Source organism: Erinaceus europaeus, chromosome 4 (genome assembly GCF_950295315.1).
Source record: "Erinaceus europaeus chromosome 4, mEriEur2.1, whole genome shotgun sequence".
NCBI lineage: Eukaryota > Metazoa > Chordata > Mammalia > Eulipotyphla > Erinaceidae > Erinaceus > Erinaceus europaeus.
Window position 1 is genome coordinate 135,683,759 of NC_080165.1, and position 20,425 is coordinate 135,704,183.

A 20,425-nucleotide genomic window follows, 5' to 3' on the forward strand; every position below is an offset into this window, starting at 1 on the left:
CTTAGGTTCTGAGCTCCTGCTGACTACTATCCCAAGAACTGGTGTGTATCTGTGAGCTAAAGTTTAACAGAGCCTCTCATCAGTGTGTACACACACACACACACACACACACACACACACACTCTCACTCCTTTGATTTTTTTTTTTCTCTGCTTGTCACCTAGTGTGTTTTTCAAAAACAATCATGAGAGATGGGACATTAAATATCTCTGGAAAAAAGCAATATTTTAGTCCCTGACATATTAAAACTGTATTTATTATTTATACGATAAAGACAGAGAAAGAGAGGGAGAGGGAGAGGGAGAGGGAGAGAGCTGCAGCCTACTCCTGAAGCTTCCCTCCTTGCAAGTGAGGGTTCAAAACTTGATCGTAATACATGGTAATTTATTCGGTTTACTGGCTGCACCCCCACCTAGGCCCCATCCTCAGCATTTTAGTCAACTACTCTCTGCCTTTCCAGACTGTAAATATATTGTGCAGCTATTTAAAATCTAGACACTTTGAGGAAAAGGAGTAGGAGGAACCCATTGGTTCTTTCCCAGTTGTTTTTGTCTATTCTCCCTAGTGGGGTGTGTGTGTGTGTCTGTGTGTGTGTGTGTGTGTGTGTGTGTGTGTCTGTGCTTAACTTTGGTGCTGGGAGCTTAGCTACCTGAACTGAGCTAGTCTGTTTCATTTCACTAGAAGTATGAATTTTGGCTGCTGCTTTTAAAGTTTTTGGCTTCCTGGTGAGGGCGCTGGTCTTTCATTGGTGTGGATGAAGGAAGGTAAAGAGAACAGGAATTCCATTTAGGTCACAGACAATAAGAAACCAGGAAGTTAAGAGGAATTATTACAGTCTGCTCATAGCTCAGGATGGTAAAGGATATAGCCTCAGCTAGCTGGTTACTCATTAGCAGAAAGGAAGGAGCGGTGGGGGTTATCACTGGTCCAACTAGAGAGACAGACCTGAAACAGAGAGTGAAGAAGCAAAGACGAAATGCGGAGTTTTTACCTGGAATTTACATCTTTTACTTGTTAACTTTTTCTTGGAACAGACAGCAGGCTGAGTTTTTTCTGCTTCCTGAAGTTTGCCTAAGTAAATCAAATTTCTTTTTGCTGTGGTATTCCAGAGAAGACAAGAAGAAAAGGTGTCTTCCCAGGGAGCAGCTTTCCGGGTTTCCATTCAGTTTTGCCCGGGGGCAGCAAGGACAGTCAGCTACGGAGAGCCTAGTGTGTGTCTCCTAGTGGAGCTTGTTGTAGCCGAGTCTGCTGGATGGATTGTTGCTGAAACAGGACTTTGTACACTCGCCAAAGCCTGAGGAATCGGTACTGATTTAAAAATTGCCTGCTAGAGGAAGAGAAGAAAGTGGATCTCAAGAGACTTAGGGGAGAGGGAGAAGCCCCTCTCCCCACCTCCCTAGCAAGGCACCATGAGCTACGTGTGCCTGAGGCTCTGGATTTACATGAAACCCTGTCTCCCCTGCTTGTTCCAGGAGGAAGACAGCTCTGAGGGGACCGAGAACCTAGGAGCACAACCTGTGGTGATTAAGAACCCAGTGGCCCGCTGGTCCTGTGATGAGCCCCTGTCACAGCGTGAGAATCATGAGAAAAACCACAACCACTATTTTGTGGCTCTGTTTGATTACCAGGCTCGCACAGCAGAGGACCTGAGCTTCCATGCAGGGGATAAACTCCAAGTCCTGGACACTTCTCATGAGGGTTGGTGGCTCGCCAGGCACCTGGAGGAAAGGGCGGTTGGCTCCAGCCAGCAACTTCAGGGCTATATCCCCTCTAACTATGTGGCAGAGGACAGGAGCCTACAGGCAGAGCCGTGAGTAGTATAAAAACCACATTTTATTTCTCAACTCTTTGAGGGCAGGTAATGAGCTTCCCTTCTTACCTGTCAGCAACCTTTTAATTTCCAAAGTGCAGCCTAGAAAGTATGAGGAAGTACTTACTGGCAAGAGCCTTGGAATTGAAACAAACTTCCCCTGCTAAGTGAGAGTGAAACTGTAAAGTAATTGTTGGATTCACTTGTATTACGGTGCGTATACCCACAGGTCTTGGGTGAGTTTTTGTCAACATAAACAAAAGGTGCATATAATACTCTGCCTTTTCTTTGGTTGGGAAAGAAGTCCCATCTATTTTAATAACACAACTGTATTCATTTGCAAGACTATTATAGATCTTCCTTAAGCCACACGTAAAAACATACGATGCCTAGATCTTTTTAAAGTCTCTTTCAAATTAAAAAAAATTATTTATTTATTTTGCCTCTAGGGTTATTGCTGGGGCTCGGTGCCTGTATCACTGAATCCACTGTTCCTGGAGGCTTTTTTTTTCTTTTTCCCTTTTTGTTGCCTTTGTTGTTTAACTGTTGTTGTGGTTATTATTATTGTTGTCATTGATGTAATTGGTGTTGGATAGGACAGAGAGAAATGGGGAGAGAAGACAGAGAGGGGGAGAGTAAGATAGACACCTGGGAAGATAGAGTAAGATAGACACCTTCACTGCCTGGGAAGCCACCTCCCTGCAAGTGGGGAGCCGGGGGCTTGAACCAGGATCCTTATGCCGGTCCTTGCACTTTGTGCCATGTGCGCTATCACCTGACACCCAAAAATATATTTATTGTTAATGAAAGAGAAAGAATGAAAGTGAGTCAGAGAAAGAGATAGCCAGAGCACCTCTCTGCTTTGGTTTAGGGTGGTACTGGAGATGAACCTGGGGCCGCTAGGATTCTCGTACATAAACACCGGTGCTCTGAGTGAACTATTTTTTAATAAGTAACTTTTCTTTTAAAAATTATTTATTTATTTATTATTGAATAGAGACAGGGAAATTGAGAGGAGCAGGGGAGATAGATAGTGAAGAGACCCGCAGTATAGTTTCACCGCTTGTAGGTGGGGACCCAGAGGGAGAGAGGAGGGCAAGACAGAGGGGGAGAGAAAGATAGACACCTGCAGACCTGCTTGAACATGGGTCCTTGCGCACTATAATGTGCTTAACCAGGTTTACCGCTGCCTGGTCCCCCAGGCTGAATTATTTGCCCGGGTGACTTTCAAACGTTTGAAGTGTCAACACAAGCCCTAATTTTCACTTTAATCCATTCAATCCATTTCATTTTGGTAGACACACTCAAAGCTAAGGAACATAGATAGTAACATTTAGAAGAAGCTAATTTTTTGTTATATATTTTTCCAATATATATATTTGAATCCCAGAGCTAGAGTTATGTTATTTAAATGATAAGAACTTTCAGTTTTTAATTTTTATAATTACTTATTTTCCCTTTTGTTGCCCTTGTTGTTTTTTATTGTTGTTGTGGTTATTACTGTTGTTGTTATTGATGTCATCATTGTTAGATAGGACAGAGAGAAATGGAGAGAGGAGGGCAAGACAGAGAGGGGGAGAGAAAGATAGACACCTGCAGACCTGCTTCACCGATTGTGAAGTGAACCCCTAGCAGGTGGGCAGCTGGGGGCTGCAACGGGGATCTTTATGCAAGTCCTTGCTCTTTGAGCCACATGCGCTAAGAACTTTCAGATTTTACTGTGATTAGCAGCTGGACAACTGTGGAAATTTGCTAATTTTTAAGAAGAAAAATAATGCCAACGTTTATCTAGAAGCGGGTAAAGGCTTTACAATGATGTTTAAATAATCCTATGAAGTATATTGGAACAAAAGAGGAAAAATTAACGTATTTATTCACCCATCTGTCTGCCCATCCATCCATCCATCCATCCATCCATCCATCCATCCATCCATCCATCCATTCATCCATCCCTTCAGTGACAAGGCCAGTAGTGACCATTTTGAGCAGGAAAGGTAGAAGGTTGTGGTGGTGGGATTAGATACAGAGTCAGTAAATGAATCCTTTCTGTCTGAGGGGTAGACCTCGTGAGTCTGTCATCAGCTTTAATTATTGCTTGGTTCTAATGAAATACCTCTCAGAAAATGAACCCATTTTATAGAATAAATTCTTTTTATTTATTTATTTATTTATTTATTATGATCTTTATTTATTGGATAGAGACAGCCAGAAATCAAGGAGGGGGTGATAGGGAGAGAGACAGAGAGATACCTGCAGCCCTGCTTCATCTCTCGTAAAGCTTTCCCCCTGCAAGAGGGAACGGGGGCTCAAACCTGGGTCCTTCTGCATTATAATACATGTGCTCAGCCAGGTGTGCCACCACCCAGCCCCCGTGTGTGTGTGTGTGTGTGTGTGTGTGTGTGTGTGTGTGTGTTTTAATTCTCTTTTACAGCAGGCAGTTACTAAATGCCCAGGTACATCATTTTAAATCAGTACAATTTTATTACTATTTGAAGTCTAAAACTAATGGCTTAATTACAAGGATGGCTTGTTTTCTAGGATCCTGAATTCGTGCTAGCAACCTAGAGAAAGTGTCTATCAGATGGTTCGACGGCCTCAGACGAAGGCTGAGGGAGGGAGCTGAGCAAAGCGTGCCAGGATGAGTAGTCCTTTAGTAGTCTTTGGCTGGGCACCAAGGAGGAAGGTGTCCACTCAATTAATACACTCAGCTGTGCTGTTTCTCTGCTAGTTATGACCTCTTACAGCTCCTTCTTAGTAGAAGAACCAGAATTTACATGTAGCAACACTTGCTAGTCTAGGAATATGATGCTAAGAAAGAAACCATTTCCAAAGTCAAATATAAATATGAGAGGTTTGTTATTTTTAATTTTTAAAAAATATTTATTTTTATTTATTCCCTTTTGTTGCCCTTGTTTTTTTTTGTTGTAGTCATTGCTGGATAGGACAGAGAGAAATGGAGAAAGGAGGGGAAGACAGAGAGGTGGAGAGAAAGATAGACACTTGCAGACCTGCTTCAAGCAGGTGACTACCCCTGGAAGTGGGGGAGCCAGTGGACATGAACCGGGATCCTTACAGTGGTCCTTGCACTTTGTGCCAGGTGCGCTTAACCCACTGCGCTAGCGCCTGACTCCCTATTTTATTTTTTTTCCCCTTTTGTTGACCTAGTTGTTTATCGTTGTTGTTGTTGTTATTGCTGTTGTTATTGGATAGGACAGAGAGAAATTGAGAGAGGAGAGGAAGACAGAGAAAGAGAGAGAAAGACACTTGCAGACCTACTTCACTGCCTGTGAAGCAAACCCCTTGCAGGTGGGGAGCTGGGAGCTCGAGCCAGGATCCTTACTCTGGTCCTTGGGCTTTCCGCTATGTGTGCTTAAACCCTCTGTGTCACTGCCTGGCTCCCAGGTTTGTTAATATTTTAAGATTCTCTTCAACGGCAAGAGTTGTTAGCAAGAAAGAATTTATTTTATGAGTGCATTTCTACCACATCTTCAGCATGTAATTCCTCAAAAAACTTACGCATGGATTACTCAGAATTCTCAGTGACTTTTTTACTCATAGTGATTTTAGAGATACTAAATTTTAAATTTCACCCGGAGAATAAAGGTATGGAGTTATTTCTAAATTTTGGAGCCAAGTAGCACAAACAGCTACATATTGTATTATATACATTGCAGAAGTATCCAAGTTTTCATATTATGAAAACAAAACGATTATCATATAAACCAGTATAATTTACATATAGCTTTATTTATGTACAATGGCTTAAAAAGAAGGTGTCTGCATACAGATATACTAAGTTAGACTAAAAAGGTTTTTGTACATTAAAAAAAAAATTCCTTATGTTACCAAGCAAAATTAGATTATTTCCAGCTTTTTTCCCATTAATTATTTTATTTTATTATTATTTTTTTTTGCCTCCAGGGTTATTGCTGGGACTCGGTGCTGGCACTGTGAATCTACTGCTCCTGGAGGCTACTTCCCCAGCCCTCCCATTTTTGTTGCCCTTGTTGCTATTATTGTTATTGATGCCGTTGTTGTTGGATAGGACAGAGAGAAATGGAGAGAGGAAGGGAAGACAGAGGGGGAGAGAAAGACACCTACATGCCGGGCTAGCGTCGAGAGAAGAGAGCAGGAACTCGCGGCTGAGCGGAACGCAATGCGATGCCTTTATTGATCAGAGACAACGCCTTTATATCTTTTGAAATGGAAGTGGCAGGCCGGAAAAGGAAATGGCTAGGAGAGGGGGTGGAGAAAAGAAAAGAGCCAAAGGTAAAAAGCTTCCATAGCAGCTGTTGTGAAGGTTCTAACTATTGGGATTAAAGGATACCCTGCAGGCAGGGCGGGTCTCAGGCAAAACAGTGATTATGTCAATAGACCACAGCATCAAGCAGTGCAGCTTGGAGCAGGGGGAGCTGGCGTAATGCCCAACACCTACAGACCTGCTTCACCGCTTGTGAAGTGACTCCCCTGCAGGTGGTGAGCTGGGGTTCAGACCAGGATCCTTATGCCCGTCCTTGGGCTTTGCACCACCGGCACTCAACCTGTTGAGCTACCGCCTGACTCCCACCATTCATTATTTTATAGGCTTCTTTGAAAGGAGAAAACAAGAGTAAATGTCTACAATCCATGATTTTGTTGGTGATTTATGTATATCTGATGAGACTGCTAGAATTTTATAAAGTGCAAAGTGAAAAAAGAAATTTCTCTCCATCCTCTTAGGACATATTTTGCTACTCATGCTCCTCTGTAATGTAATAGCTTAGAATTATTTCAAAATTTTGTATAATTTATGGCTATTGCCACTGTCTTACTTGAAGAAAGTAGCAAGGAGAAATAAAGTGGCATAGCCTCAGAAACCTTCTTTATATATATTAAAAATTTTTTTTTAAGATTTTATTTATTTATTAATGAGAAAGATAGGAGAGAGAGAAAGAACCAGACATCACTTTGGTACATGTGTAGCCAGGGATTGAACTCAAGACCTCATGCTTGAGAGTCTAGTGCCTTAGCCACTGCACCACCTCCCGGACCACTATATTTTTAATTTTAATTTTTGTGTTTATTTATTTTCCTTTTTGTTGCCCTTTTAAAAATATTTTGATATATTTTAATTTAATTTGATCTATTTACTTTGTATAGAGACAAAGAGAAATTGAGAGGGGGGGTAAAATAGAGAGAGAGAGAGAGAGAGAGATGCCTGCAATACTGCTCCATCACTCATGAAGCTGAAACCAGGAGCTGGAGCCAGCATCCTTGTGCACTGTAACACACACCCTACCAGATGAGCCCCACTCAGTCCCAGAAATATTCTTTTATTTTTTCCTGTATTTTTAAAATTTCTGACTTAATATGATTGACAAGATAATGGGATAAGAGGGGTACAATTCCACACTATTTCCACTACCAGAGCTCCACATCTTATTCCCTCCATTGGAAGCTTCCCTATTCTTTATCCCCCTGGGAGTATGAACCAAAGATCTTTATGGGGTGCAGAAGGTGGAAGGTCTGGCTTCTGTAATTGCTTCTCTGCTGGACACGGGCATTGACAGGTCAATCCTTACCCTCAGCCTGTTTCTATTTTTGCCTATTGGGGCAGAGCACTGGGGAGGTGGGGGTTCCAGGACACATTGGTGAGGTTGTCTGCTCAGGGAAGTCAGGATGGTGTCATGGTAGCATCTGTAATTTGGTGGCTGAAAAACATTAAAACATAAAGCAGAACAAATTGTTTAATCAGGAACCTAAAGGTAATAATATAGCAGATGACATTTGGGGTCTTCATGTTGGAAGAAGCTAGGATGTCTATTTAACTTTACCATTTATAAATGTAATTGTGGCTTTGCTATTTGACAATTTGAATACTGCTGAATTTTGTAGTTATCCAACTGATCTTGTACACAGTATTCCTAGTTATTTTCACCCTAAGATGTCAGTAGAATATTTTATTAGCAGGGATGTGAAAGCAGCTTTTGAATCTTAAGTTTGTTAAGGACAGAAGAACAATGTGGTTTAAAGGTTAAACTTTTTTTTTTAATATTTATTTATTTAGTTTGCCTTTTGTTGTCCTTATTATTTTTTGTTGTTGTTGTAGTTATTGTTGTCATTTGTGTCATCGTTGTTAGATAGGACAGAGAGAAATGGAGAGAGGAGGGAAAGACAGAGGGGAGGAGAGAAAGAGAGACACCTGCAGACCTGCATCACCGTCTATGAAGCGACTCCCCCTGCAGGTGGGGAGGGGGGGGGCTCAGACTCAGATACTTAAGCTGGCCCTTGCGCTTTGGCCACGTGCGCTTAATCCGCTGCACTACCGCCCGACTCCCTAAAGATTAAACTTTCATAGATCTCTTCAGATAGGTCTTTCTGTCTTTGGAAAATCCTTGGGAGATGACTTGTCGGATCCTAGGGTAGGGAGATCTATGTACACCTATATTAACAGCAGTGCTGCTTCAGACTTGGAAGCAATATAGATGCTCAGTGACAAACAAGTGCTTAAGAAAGTTGTGGTATATATACACATTGTAATATTACTTGCTCTCAGAACTGATGAAAACCTTGTCTTTTGTGACATCTTGGATGGGACTTGAAGGAATAATGGTAAGTGAGATCAACTAAAAGGGTATGGGAAATTTACAGGATAATCTCACATAGCTAGAATTTAAGAAACAAAGGTGGGGGGAGGGGAAATACAGGATGAAACTGGGATGAGGTGTGTGATCTGTTGCAACAAAGCTTAAGGCCTGGGGGTGGGCCTTGGGAATTGTGGTTGAGAGGACGTTGGCGACCCAGTACATTACAATGGAGGAGGAAGACCTACCTTGATAATAGGAGTGACGTTTAGACACTTATTATGGGGAAATAAAACATTATATTAATGTGTCTTGTATAAATCATTATTTTCCTGACAAAGTGATAAAGAGTATTAAAAAAAAAAAAAAACCTAAAACTTCTGATTAACAATGTTCTCTTACAGTCCAGGAGCCTGGCGATGGTGCAGCAGGTTAAGCGCAGGTGGCTCAAAGAGCAAGGACCTGCGTAAGGATCCCAGTTCGAGCCCTGGCTCCCAGCTGCAGGGGGGTCTCTTCACAGGTGGTGAAGCAGGTCTGCAGGTGCCTATCTTTCTTTTCCCCTCTCCCCCATCTCTCTCCATTTCTCTCTGTCCTATCCAACAACAATGACAGCAATAATAACAACAATAATAACAGCAACTACGATAAACAACAAGGGCAACAAAAGGGGAAAAAAAAAGCTATTTTACAATTCTATGAGAAATGCTAAAACAAAGTAGTATTCAATGAAAAATTAAATGTACTTTTAACAAAGAAAGAAAGAAAAGGACATTAACATATTCAGAAATCAATCTGCATAGTTTAAATTATGGGCAAGCAGCCTATAAATTGTTCTTTATACAAATCACTTTGTTTTCCCTTTGTACAGTTTATTTGATCACACTATCTCAGTCCCTTGTTTGCAAAATAGGTGTAAAAATACCACCGATTTAATAAGATTACTTACTGTATAACATAAATTAGGCTGTATGTGCAGAAAGTGTACTGCAGAGAACTTGGCAAATGGCAAAGACTGAAGAAATTTTATGTATTATTTACATAGGCAGCATCTCCTTTAATTCTGTCTAGCTGGATCAAACTTTATATCAGTCTAGCCTCAAAACAGTCTTTCTTTGATGGATCTCACAGAGTGTGCAACATTAATCTTTTTTCCATATGTTCCTTCACCTTCATGAACTGTACACAGAGGTGTGTTCTTTTTTATCTTTATTTATTTATTTATTAACCAGAGCACTGTTCAGCTGTGGCTTATGGTGGTGCGGGGGGATTGAACCTGGGACTTTGGTGCCTCAGGCATGAGAGTCTGTTTGCATAACCATTATGCTATCTACCCTCCGCCCAGGTGTGTTCTTTTTTTTTTTTTAAGTTTAAAAAAATTTTTAAAAATTTATTATTATCTTTATTGGATAGAGACAGCCAGAAATCAAGAGGGAGGGGGTGATAGAGAGGGAGAGAGACAGAAACACACCTGTAGCCCTGCTTCACCACTCGTTAAGCTTTTCCCCTGTAGTTGGGGACGGGGGCTCAAACCCGGGTCCTTGAGCATTGTAATACATGCTCTCACCCGGTGCACCACCACCTGGCCCTCAGAGGTGTGTTCTTTCTGCAACTCTAGTCTTCCTCTTTTCCAGATCCCACTTTCACTCATGCTTCAGGCTTCATCTTTGAGGCTTTTCCTGACTCTATAGACTATCTGAAGTGTTTGTTCCCCTCTTGAGCCATTTGAATCATTTGTCATTTTGTTATCACTGGGGCTTGGTGCCTGCACAATGAATCCACTACTCCTGGAGGCCATTTTCCCCATTTTTGTTGCCCTTGTTGTTGTTGTTAATGCTATTGTTGCCATTGCTGTTGTTGGATAGAGAGGAGGGGAAGACAATGAGGAGGAAGAGAAGGGTAGACACCTGTAGACCTGCTTCACTGTCCGTGAGGTGACCCTCCTGCAGTTGGGTAGCTGGGGACTCGAACCAGGATACTTTTTTTTTTTTGCCCTCGCGCTTTGCGTCATGTGCACTTAACCCGCTGCTACCGCCTGGCCCCTGCTCATATGTTTTTGTAGAAGACTAAAAGCTCTATCTGGGGGAAGGGCAGCCATGACCTTGGGTGCCTCTGGATGTTCAGCACTCATAAACAATGACTGGTTAAATGGATATCCAAATAAACAACTATCTGCAAATAACCAGGTCTTCTAAGCAGAATTTGACAGCAATGACTTTTTTTATATTTATTTATTCCCTTTTGTTGCCCTTGTTTTTTATTATTGTAGTTATTATTGTTGTTCTCGTTGTTGGACAGGACAAAGAGAAATGGAGAGAGGAGGGGAAGACAGAGAGGGGGAGAGAAAGACCTTCAGATCTGCTTCACCACTTGTGCAGGTGGGGAGCCCAGGGCTCGAACTGGGATCCTTACTCTAGTCCTTGTGCTTTGTGCCACGTGCGCTCAACCCACTGTGCTACTTCCTTGACTCCCTCAATTTCTTTCTACCACAATCCAATAATAAATAAGTAAAAGAGTAAAAAAAAAAAATTAAAAAAGAAAGATGCAATTCTTGTTTAACAAATTAACTTAAAATCATAATATTGAGCAGATAATAAAGTACAGATCAACTGGTTTTCAATTACAACAAAAAGCTAATCATGCAACTTAGACTTAAAATGTCAGCACAGCAAATATTTTTTTATATTTATTTATTTATTTTCCTTTTTGTTGCCCTTTTTTTTTATTGTTGTTGTAGTTATTATTGTTTTATTGATGTCGTCATTGTTGGATAGGACAGAGAGAAATGGAGAGAGGAGGGCAAGACAGAGAGGGGGAAAGATACACACCAGCAGACCTGCTTCACCACTGGTGGTGGTGGGGGGGGCTCGAACCAGGATCCTAACCACGGTCCTTGTGCTTCACACCACATTCGCTTAACCCGCTGTGTTACCGCCCGACTCCCAACCAATATCCTTATTAATATATTTAAATATGTTGTGGAAAATGCATTAATGATTTAAGGAGAGAAAAAATCAAATTATTCTAAGGTTCCAAACTAAGTAGAATTAATGCTACAAACCACAAATTATCTTCATTGTTTCCTAAACTACAAGTTCTAAACAGTGGGAGAAAATAATTGATAATAATGATTTAACATTCATATGACTAAAAAAAAACAACTATAGTTTGCTGTGAGTTTTTAATGTGTTTTTTAAAATTTATTTTTTATTTAAGAAAGGATAAATTAACAAAACCATAGGGTAGGAGGCGTACAACTCCACACAATTCCCACCACCCAGTCTCCATATCCCATCCCCTCCCCTGATAGCTTTCCCACTCTCTATCTCTCTGGGAGCATGGACCCAGGGTCATTGTGGGTTGCAGAAGGTAGAAGGTCTGGCTTCTGTAATTGCTTCCTAGTTGAACATGGATGTTGACTGGTCGGTCCATACTCCCAGTCTGCCTCTCTCTTTCCCTAGTAGGGTGTGTCTCTGGGGAAGCGGAGCTCCAGGACACATTGGGGGGGTCTTCAGTCTAGGGAAGCCTGGCCGGCATCCTGATGTCATCTGGAACCTGGTGGCTGAAAAGAGAGTTAACATACAAAGCCAAACAAATTGTTGAGCAATCATGGACCCAAAGGTTGGAATAGTGGAGAGGAAGTGTTAGGGGGGTACTCACTGCAAACTCTAGTGTACTACTGCTTTCAGGTATATATTTTGCACTAGTTTATGGATAAGTGTGAACATATGTTCTCTCTCACAGAACCTGGTCTATATCTAGGTTTTGGGACTTTGTTAGAAAGTGAACCACCTGGGATGGAATTAGAGAATACTATGAAAGGAAAGGTCTCACCCGAGTAATGAAGCTGAAGGGTTGTGATTCCACACGTGAAGTCTCTGGACACAGTCTGAGCTGAAGCATGTTGAGGTGGCACTCGTTAACACTGATTAGGTTGCGATCGGCAGATGCAATATTATTTGATATGGATTGGGAGAGGCATGCAGGAAAGTGGGCCCTATCCTAAGGTTCCAGGACTAGGGGAAATATAGGCTCTACAGTGGAGATGTGAGGTTCCTGCTGTCTTAGGGGTCAAAAAGACAATGAATAGTTAATGTTATCATCACATTATTTGGTAATTGGGTTAACTTTGAAAAGTCCTTTTGTTAGGGTTTGCTGTATTGTACCCAGTATCTGTATGTAGCTGTGCCATTGGTTGCTTCTCATCTACTTGGTCTAGGCTTTTGAGAGAGTCAGCATATCAAATACACAGCCTATTTATTAAAAAGACTCAGTCTGTGTTTTAAAAACTTCAAGACATACAATTAATTTTCCCCCTCTCATATTAATTAACTAGTGATTTATATGACTACACTTTACTAGGAGTGTACATAAACACCATTCCCACCACCAAAAGACTATGTCCATCCCATCCACCCACCCCCACCCTATTATTATTATTTTATTAAGAGAGACATAGTGAGGCAGAGACAAAGACAGTGAAAGAAACTACGGCGCTGAAACTTCCTTCAGAGTTGTGGGAGCCGGCCTCTGCCTGGGTCGCACACCTGGCAAAGCAGCTCACTGTCCAAATGAGTAAGAAATATTTTTCCCCAAATTTTTAAATTAATATTTCAGAATAGGTTCTTGCCATGATTTCTTTTTAATATATTGGTTGTAATGACCAACATTAATTAAGATTCATTATTCTGCTCTTCACCACATGAATTCACTTGCATTATTTTATTATCTTATAACCTTATGAGTCAGATACTTCTGTTATACCTGTTTACAGATAACGAGACTGAAGATAGGTTAGACAAACTCAGAGTAAGAAATGATGGAACAAAGACTTGCCTGCCTCCAGTGTTCAGACTTTTATCAATAATGACTAATTGTAAAAGTTTTGTATCTCATATGAGACTGGAAGTTTTGGAGAGCAGGATTCTTATTATTTTTTTTCCTTCACTGTTTTTGGAAAACTATGGGAGACAGTGTTTCTACTTCACAGAGTTCACAATCTCTGTAGAAGATCCTCAATTTCCACTTGAAACTGCAAATTCCCTGTAATGAAACAACATCTTATTCAGTGTTTATTGATAGGAAAATTTAGTACAAGGTATTAAATACACAGAAGGGATTGGAAAGTATTTTTGGAGAATGGCAGGCTGTATAGTTTTGTTCATGAAAAGAACAGTGGGAAATGTATCTGGAAAGACAGGATAGGAGACATTTTTGGAAATGACCATGAATGTGGCATTAAAGAGTTTGGGTACTATTGACAGTAAAATACAGTAGTCGGTAACATTTCTTGGTTTTCCAAATAACATTTTAACCACACACCCCCTGATCCCCATCTAGCTCTCCCCTTTTGTCTTCCCCTCCCCTCTTTATTCCTCTCAGGTCTCCCAAACAACAACAAGGGCAACAAAATGGGGAAAAATGGCTTCTAGGAGAAACAATGAAGACATTATTAAAGCAGAGCCCCCCCCACCCCATATAAGTAGATAGCAAATGAAGAGCCAAACTTGAATTAAGTGCTTAAGAAAGGTCATGATAAAGAAATAAAGATAATTAAATTTACTGGAAGATTACTGATGATGACTAAGAAGTTTCTTAAAATAAAATAAATTACGGTTCTGTAAAAGTCTCATGCCTGAGGCTCTGCTTTCCCGGCTCAATCTCCCAGCACCACCATAAACCAGAACTGAGAAGTACTCTCATCTCTATTGCTCTCTCATTAAAATAAAAGAAATAAAATTAGGGGGGCTGGGAGATGGCACACCAGGATAAGTGCACATAGCACTACGTGAAAGGATACCCTCATGGACTAGTGGTGAAGAGGGTCTGCAGGTGTCTTTTTCTCTCTCGCTTTCTGTTTCTCCATCCTCTCTCAATTTCTCTCTGTCTTTATCTAATAAAACAAAACAAAGGCCTCCAGAAGCGGTGGATTTATAGTGCCCCAGCTACTGGAGGCAAAAATAAAGAAAGAAAGAAAAAAAGAAAAAGAGAAAGAAAGAAAATTAAAAAAGGTAAGTATGGGTGACAGCATGTAATAAAGAGAGACAGTTATAACTTGTGCGTTCATGCTTTGTCTACGATTCTGCATTGAATACGTAATGTCATCATGGACTTTGAATGATTAAGCTAAGATATAGCTAGGTTGGGTCACTGTAGAAGTGCTGTGTGTGAGGGCACTTCTGTGGACTTGGGTGTAACCTGAGGATCAGAGCTAAGGAAAAGCAAATGTGGGAGTCAAGGTGTGGTGGAACATATCTGCATCTATCTCTGAGCAGATAGTACAAGGTCCTAAAATCCATGTCTCTGCTTGCTTGGAGTTTAAAAAAGTTGTTTTTTTTTTCCCCCTCTTCTAGAGCATAAAAGCTGGTAGCTTTTCAATGTTCTTTGGTAGATTTGGCTATTTGGCATTTAGAGGTTGGGACAAAGTAAGAACAAGGTATGGGTTCTTCTTCAACTTAGTGGAAGTAGGCCTTCCAAAAGCATTGGAAAAAAAATCAATCATGCTTTTCCTCTAGGAAAACTATTTGTCCAAGTTTTGGGGTTATGTGTGGAGAATAGTTAAGTTCTAGGTTTTAGAGTAGAGGAGCCAATGTACATAACTTTCTAGACACTATTATTGCATGAGCTGTAAGGATATGAAGGCACCATCACGTCCTGACCTTACTGGAGTAGTGGAGTCTCATGAACAGTCCCTCACATATAACTGAATGATTAGCTGAAACCCTGTATCTACATTTTTAGTGGTTCTCTCCTATTGCGTAGTAAAGAAGTAGTCTTTTACCAAGCCAAGAAATGTACTCAGACTCACCTATTTCAGTAATGTTTTACATACAAAAACAATACCTGATTCTCTGTGCATTTTCCTAGAAGACAGATGGAGAGTGGGTTAGTAAGCCTCTGTTGTCTTCTGTTGTAAACAGTAGTTACAGAAAACTCCTCTGTTTAGTTTCAAACTATTAGAATACAGCAAACACAATGATGTTTCAGGTAAAACAATACAGCATGACTCAGTACCTTATATCTGTGCTATGTAGTAATTTATTGCAATACAGGCAGACACTGGTTTTCATGCTAAATTATTTTGAACTCTGTGCTATCTCTTATCAAAAGTCAATTAAAAATTAGTAGTTTAGAAAAGTGTAAAGTCATTTGGCTGACTTGGTAGGTCCTGGTTAGATGATAGGGAGCAAAATAATTATATGAAATTAGTGGAGATTATATATATTGCTTCCAGGATTATTGCTGGGGCTTGGTGCCTGTATTAGGAATGCACTGCTCTTGGTGACCATTTTTTCTGTTTTATTAGCTAGAACAGAAAGAAATTGAGAGAGGAGGGGGAGATAGAGAGAAAGACACCTGCAGACTTGTTTCATGGTTCACGAAGCATTCCCCCTGTAGGTGGGGAGCAAGGCCTTGAAGCCTTGAACCCGGATCTTTGTGCTGACCCTTGCACTTAGTACTATGTGGGCTTAACCAGTGTGCCACCACATGTCCCGATACTAAAGAATTTTTTTTTTTTACATATTTATATCTTTAAAATTTTTTTAACTTTACTTATTTGTTATTGGATAGAGACAGAGAGAAATTGAGAGAGAAGGGGGGAGATAGAGAGCAAGAGAGACAGAGAGACACCTGCAGACCTGCTTTATCACCTGTGAAGCGACTCCCCTGCAGGTGGGAGCTGGGGGTTTGAACTGGGATCCTGACCTGTCCTCGTTCTTTGCACCATATGTACTTAACCCATTGCGCTATCGCCCGACTTCCGAAAATAAAGAATTTTAAGGTGATTTTAACTAATAATGATTTAGTGCTTAGTGAGACTTTTGATATCAGTTATAGCTTGATTGTACACTTTCCAAAAAATTATAAATTATCAAATTATAAAAAATTATAAATTATAAAATATTCTAGTTTATCAATGCTTTTTCTAGTTCCTTTTTTTTAAAAAAGACATTTAAAGTAAAAGAATTCATGCACCTTTAAGGGATAACAATTAGTGACCACACTTAGAACTAGCTAATCCAAGAATAGGTTAATACTAATAATGAACCTATCAATCCTCTCCTGTCTCATCTTAAGAGTAAAATCTTTTTCCTGGAAAAGGTTGATAACAAATAAGCCCCCCCCCATCTTTCTCTCTCTCCCTGTCTCTTTATCCTTCTCTTTCTTCCCTTCTTTGTCTCCATTTCCTTCCTTCCTTCCTTCCTTCCTTCCTTCCTTCCTTCTTCCTTCTTCCTTCTTTTCTTTCTTTTTTTCTTCTTTTGCCACTAGGGTTATTGTTGTGGCTCAGTGCCTCCATGATTGTCGCACTATTCCCTGTGGCCTCCTTTTTATAGATCCTGAGATACTGAGAGTGATAGAGAAGGAGAGACACCTACATCGCTGATCCACTGTTTGTGAAGCTTACTCCTGAAAGGAGGTGCTGGAGATGTGAACCTGGTTCCTTTCACATGGTAATTTATTCTTTTACTGGATGAGCTAGTCCTGTGAATATTTTTCTAATATTGAAAGATTAAAGTCAATCCAAATGACCATTAGTAGGAGAGGGATAAACTGTGATTTATTTATCTAATGATTTAATATATAATAAAAGCAATTAATTGAATTACATAAAACAACATGAAGCATAATGACAAATGAAACAGAAATCAAGATGACCTATAATATGCTTCCATTTTTATTTGTATTCTACAAATAAGGAAAACCAAATAATATATTGCTTAGACTTGTGTGTTAGTAAAGTAAGGGACTGATAAAGAGAAAACTGATTTACTCACCTAAGTATTATAGAATTTGTGCTTCTGTAGAACATAGACTATTAGAAGACACTTAAGTCATGAAAAATCAAAGGCAGCAAATATGTCAGACCTAAGTTCAAATACAGATACTATGATTGAGTATATAGAGTTCATGACTCTGCCTCCTTTACAAAGCTATGTTCACTGACATGATCCTAACATTAAAAAGACATAAAACTGGGAGCCTGGTGGTGGCACAGCGGGTTGGGTTAAGCACACATGGTGGAAAGCGTAAGGACCGGCGTTAGGATCCTGGTTCGAACCCCTGGCTCCCCACCTGCAGAGGGGTCATATTACAGGCAGTGAAGCAGGTCTTCAGGAGTCTATCTTTCCCTCCTCTCTGTCTTCCCCTCCTCTCTCCCTTTCTTTCTGTTCTATCCAACAACAACAACAGCAATAACAATAATGACGATGATAAACAACAAGGGCAACAAAAGGGAAAAAAAAACCCTTTCTTTAAAAAAAAAAGACATAAAATCTTATGGATTTTTCCACTGTTTGTTTTCATTATGACTCTTAAGATAATTTCCCTACACATACACAATTCTTTGACAAGAATTCTTTTCATTGTTATTATTTTTTTAAGATTTTATTTATTTATTCATGAGAAATGATAAGAGAGAGAAAGAACCAGATATCACTCTGGTACATGTGCTGCCAGGGATTGAACTAGGGACCTCATGCTTGAGAATCCAAAGCCTTATCCACTGTGCCACCTCCTGGACCACTTTTCAGTGTTATTTTTGACTTTAACACTCCTGATCAGTTTTTTTTTGTTTTTTTTTTTTTGTCTCCAGGGTTATTGCTGGGGTTCCGTGCCTGCACTACAAATCCACTGCTCCTGGAGGCTAGTTTTTTCTTTTTTGTTGCTCTTGTTGTTTATCGTTGTTATTGTTATTGCTGTCATTGTTGTTGGATAGGACAGAGAGAAATTGAGAGAGGACCGGAAACAGAGAGGGGAGAGAAAGACACCTGCAGGGGGGCCACTTCACGAGTGTTCGTGCATCAGATCAGGTGTTCCAACCAGGATCCTTAGGTGTGATCCTTGTGTTTGGTGCCAAGTGTGCTTAACCCTCTGCACTACTGTCCGGCCCCATCTGATCAGTTTTTTTCAAAGACGGGGGGAGGGGTGGGAAGAGAAGAGACTAAGGCCCCAAAGCTACCCCCGGCCCCCCAGTTGCCCCCCTGATAAAAGCTATCTTGAAGATAGATTAAAAATCTTAACCTGAGATTCGACTTCCGGAGGCGGAGCTACGAGCAGCAGATCGTTTTCTCTCCTCTCCTTTCCTCTCCTCTCCTGGATCAACTAGAAATACCAAAGGAGACCACCCAGACCGAAACAAGACAGGACTAGAATGACCACAGAAACCCAGTAAATCACCCGTGAGTACAAACACGCGTGGGCGGTGACAGAGAGGAGAGAGGGGCCTAAGGAGAGATTAAGTGACTGCTAACAGTTCGACAGTTTGTCAGTGGAGACACCACCTCCAGTCTGCTCCACCAACAAGGGGACAGCTGAAGGGAGGAAAGGACTCCCCAGAGACTCACCAAGTACAACTCTGAGTCTCCATTGCTACTACCCTCAGAATCTGGAGCAGCAACAGGGAGGGACACCAGGGCACAGAGATCTAACCGGGAAACTCAGGAGAAGACCTATACCTCGGTGGCATAGCTGAAGGGCTGTGAAAGTCTCTTTGCATAACCACTGGATTATCTCTGCCACACCCTGCTTTATCTCTTGGTCAGGAGTCATTGATTAAGCCAAGAAGCCTATTGATAGTTTAAAAGCCCTCAGGCTACCATAGCCTACAGGGGAAAAAAAAAAGGCTTTTACACCACTGAACTCCAACTCAGGGATTGAAAAAACTGTTAACTTATATAAAATGGTTAAAACAACAAGAAAAAATAATGGAGACTCGAACCAGGACAAGAGTCCAGCTAAAAGTCCTCCAGAGGGTGAAGCACAAAACAACGAGTTCAACATCCAAACATTAGCTAAGGAAATAATAACAGGAGTGAGTAAAGCATTTGAAAAAATTGTAATCAGAACTGCAGGAACAACAAATGAGAATATGGAAGAAAATTCTAATAATCTCATGGTTATTAGAGAGCTGAAAGCTGAAATTGCTGAGCTAAGAAGGCAACTAGCTGAACAAGCTAAAACAGTATCAGAGCAGGGCAGCAAAATAGATGAACTCCAGAAAGCAGTAGAGGGCAGAGAGAATAGAAGCTATGAGGCTGAAGACAGAATTAGCAAGATTGAGGATGAATTAGAGACAACTAAAAAAGAAGTAAGAGATCTCAAAAAGAGATTAAGAGATGCTGAAAACAACAACAGAGTCCTATGGGATGACTTCAAAAGAAACAATATACGCATTATTGGCTTACCAGAGGAAGAAAGAGAAGGGGAGGAAGAAAGCGTTCTCTAGGCCATAATAGCTGAAAATTTCTCTAGTCTAGACAACACCAAAGACATAAAGATTCAAGAAGCCCAGAGGGTCCCAAACAGAATTAACCCAGACCTAAAGACACCAAGACATGTCATACTTAGATTGGAAAGGAATAAGGATAAAGAAAGGATCCTCAAGGCTGCAAGAGAAAAACAAAGAGTCACCTACAAAGGAAAACCCATAAGATTAGCAGCAGACTTCTCCATACAAACACTACAGGCCAGAAGAGAATGGCAAGATATCTGTCGAGTGCTCAATGAGAAAGGCTTTCAGCCAAGAATACGATATCCTGCTAGACTGTCATTCAGACTAGATGGAAGCATCAAAACCTTCTCAGACAAGCAACAGTTGAAGGAAGCAACCATCACCAAGCCTGCCTTGAAAGAAGTTCTGAAAGGTTTCCTATAAACAACCAGACCACCACAAATAGAACATATATCAAAACACTCTAAAACTCTACAAGAATGGCGTTAAAATATCTTCAATCTTTGATATCAATAAATGTGAATGGCCTGAATTCACCTATTAAAAGACACAGAGTAGGAAGATGGATCAGAAAACACAACCCAACAATATGTTGTCTACAGGAAACTCACCTAACGCAACAAGACAAACACAGACTTAAAGTGAAAGGATGGAAAACTATCATTCAAGCCAATGGCCCACAAAAAAGGGCAGGAACAGCTATTCTCATATCTGACATGATAGACTTTAAAATAGATAAGATTAAAAAAGATAGGAATGGACACTACTTAATGCTCAGAGGATCAGTCAATCAAGAGGACTTAACAATTATTAATATCTATG

General features: G+C 40.5%; 1 protein-coding gene across 2 annotated transcripts in view; it reads left to right on the plus strand.

The window, feature by feature from the left end:
• The first annotated feature begins 840 nt into the window (after positions 1-840).
• FRK (fyn related Src family tyrosine kinase) overlaps positions 841-20,425 on the plus strand; it is a 138,169-nt gene continuing 118,584 nt past the window's right edge. For both annotated transcript variants that reach the window (XM_016187243.2, XM_007521056.3), the window contains exon 1: positions 841-1,810. In XM_016187243.2, the coding sequence (XP_016042729.1) occupies positions 1,410-1,810 (401 nt within the window). In that variant the 5' untranslated portion in view covers positions 841-1,409. The remainder of the gene's footprint in view (positions 1,811-20,425) is intronic.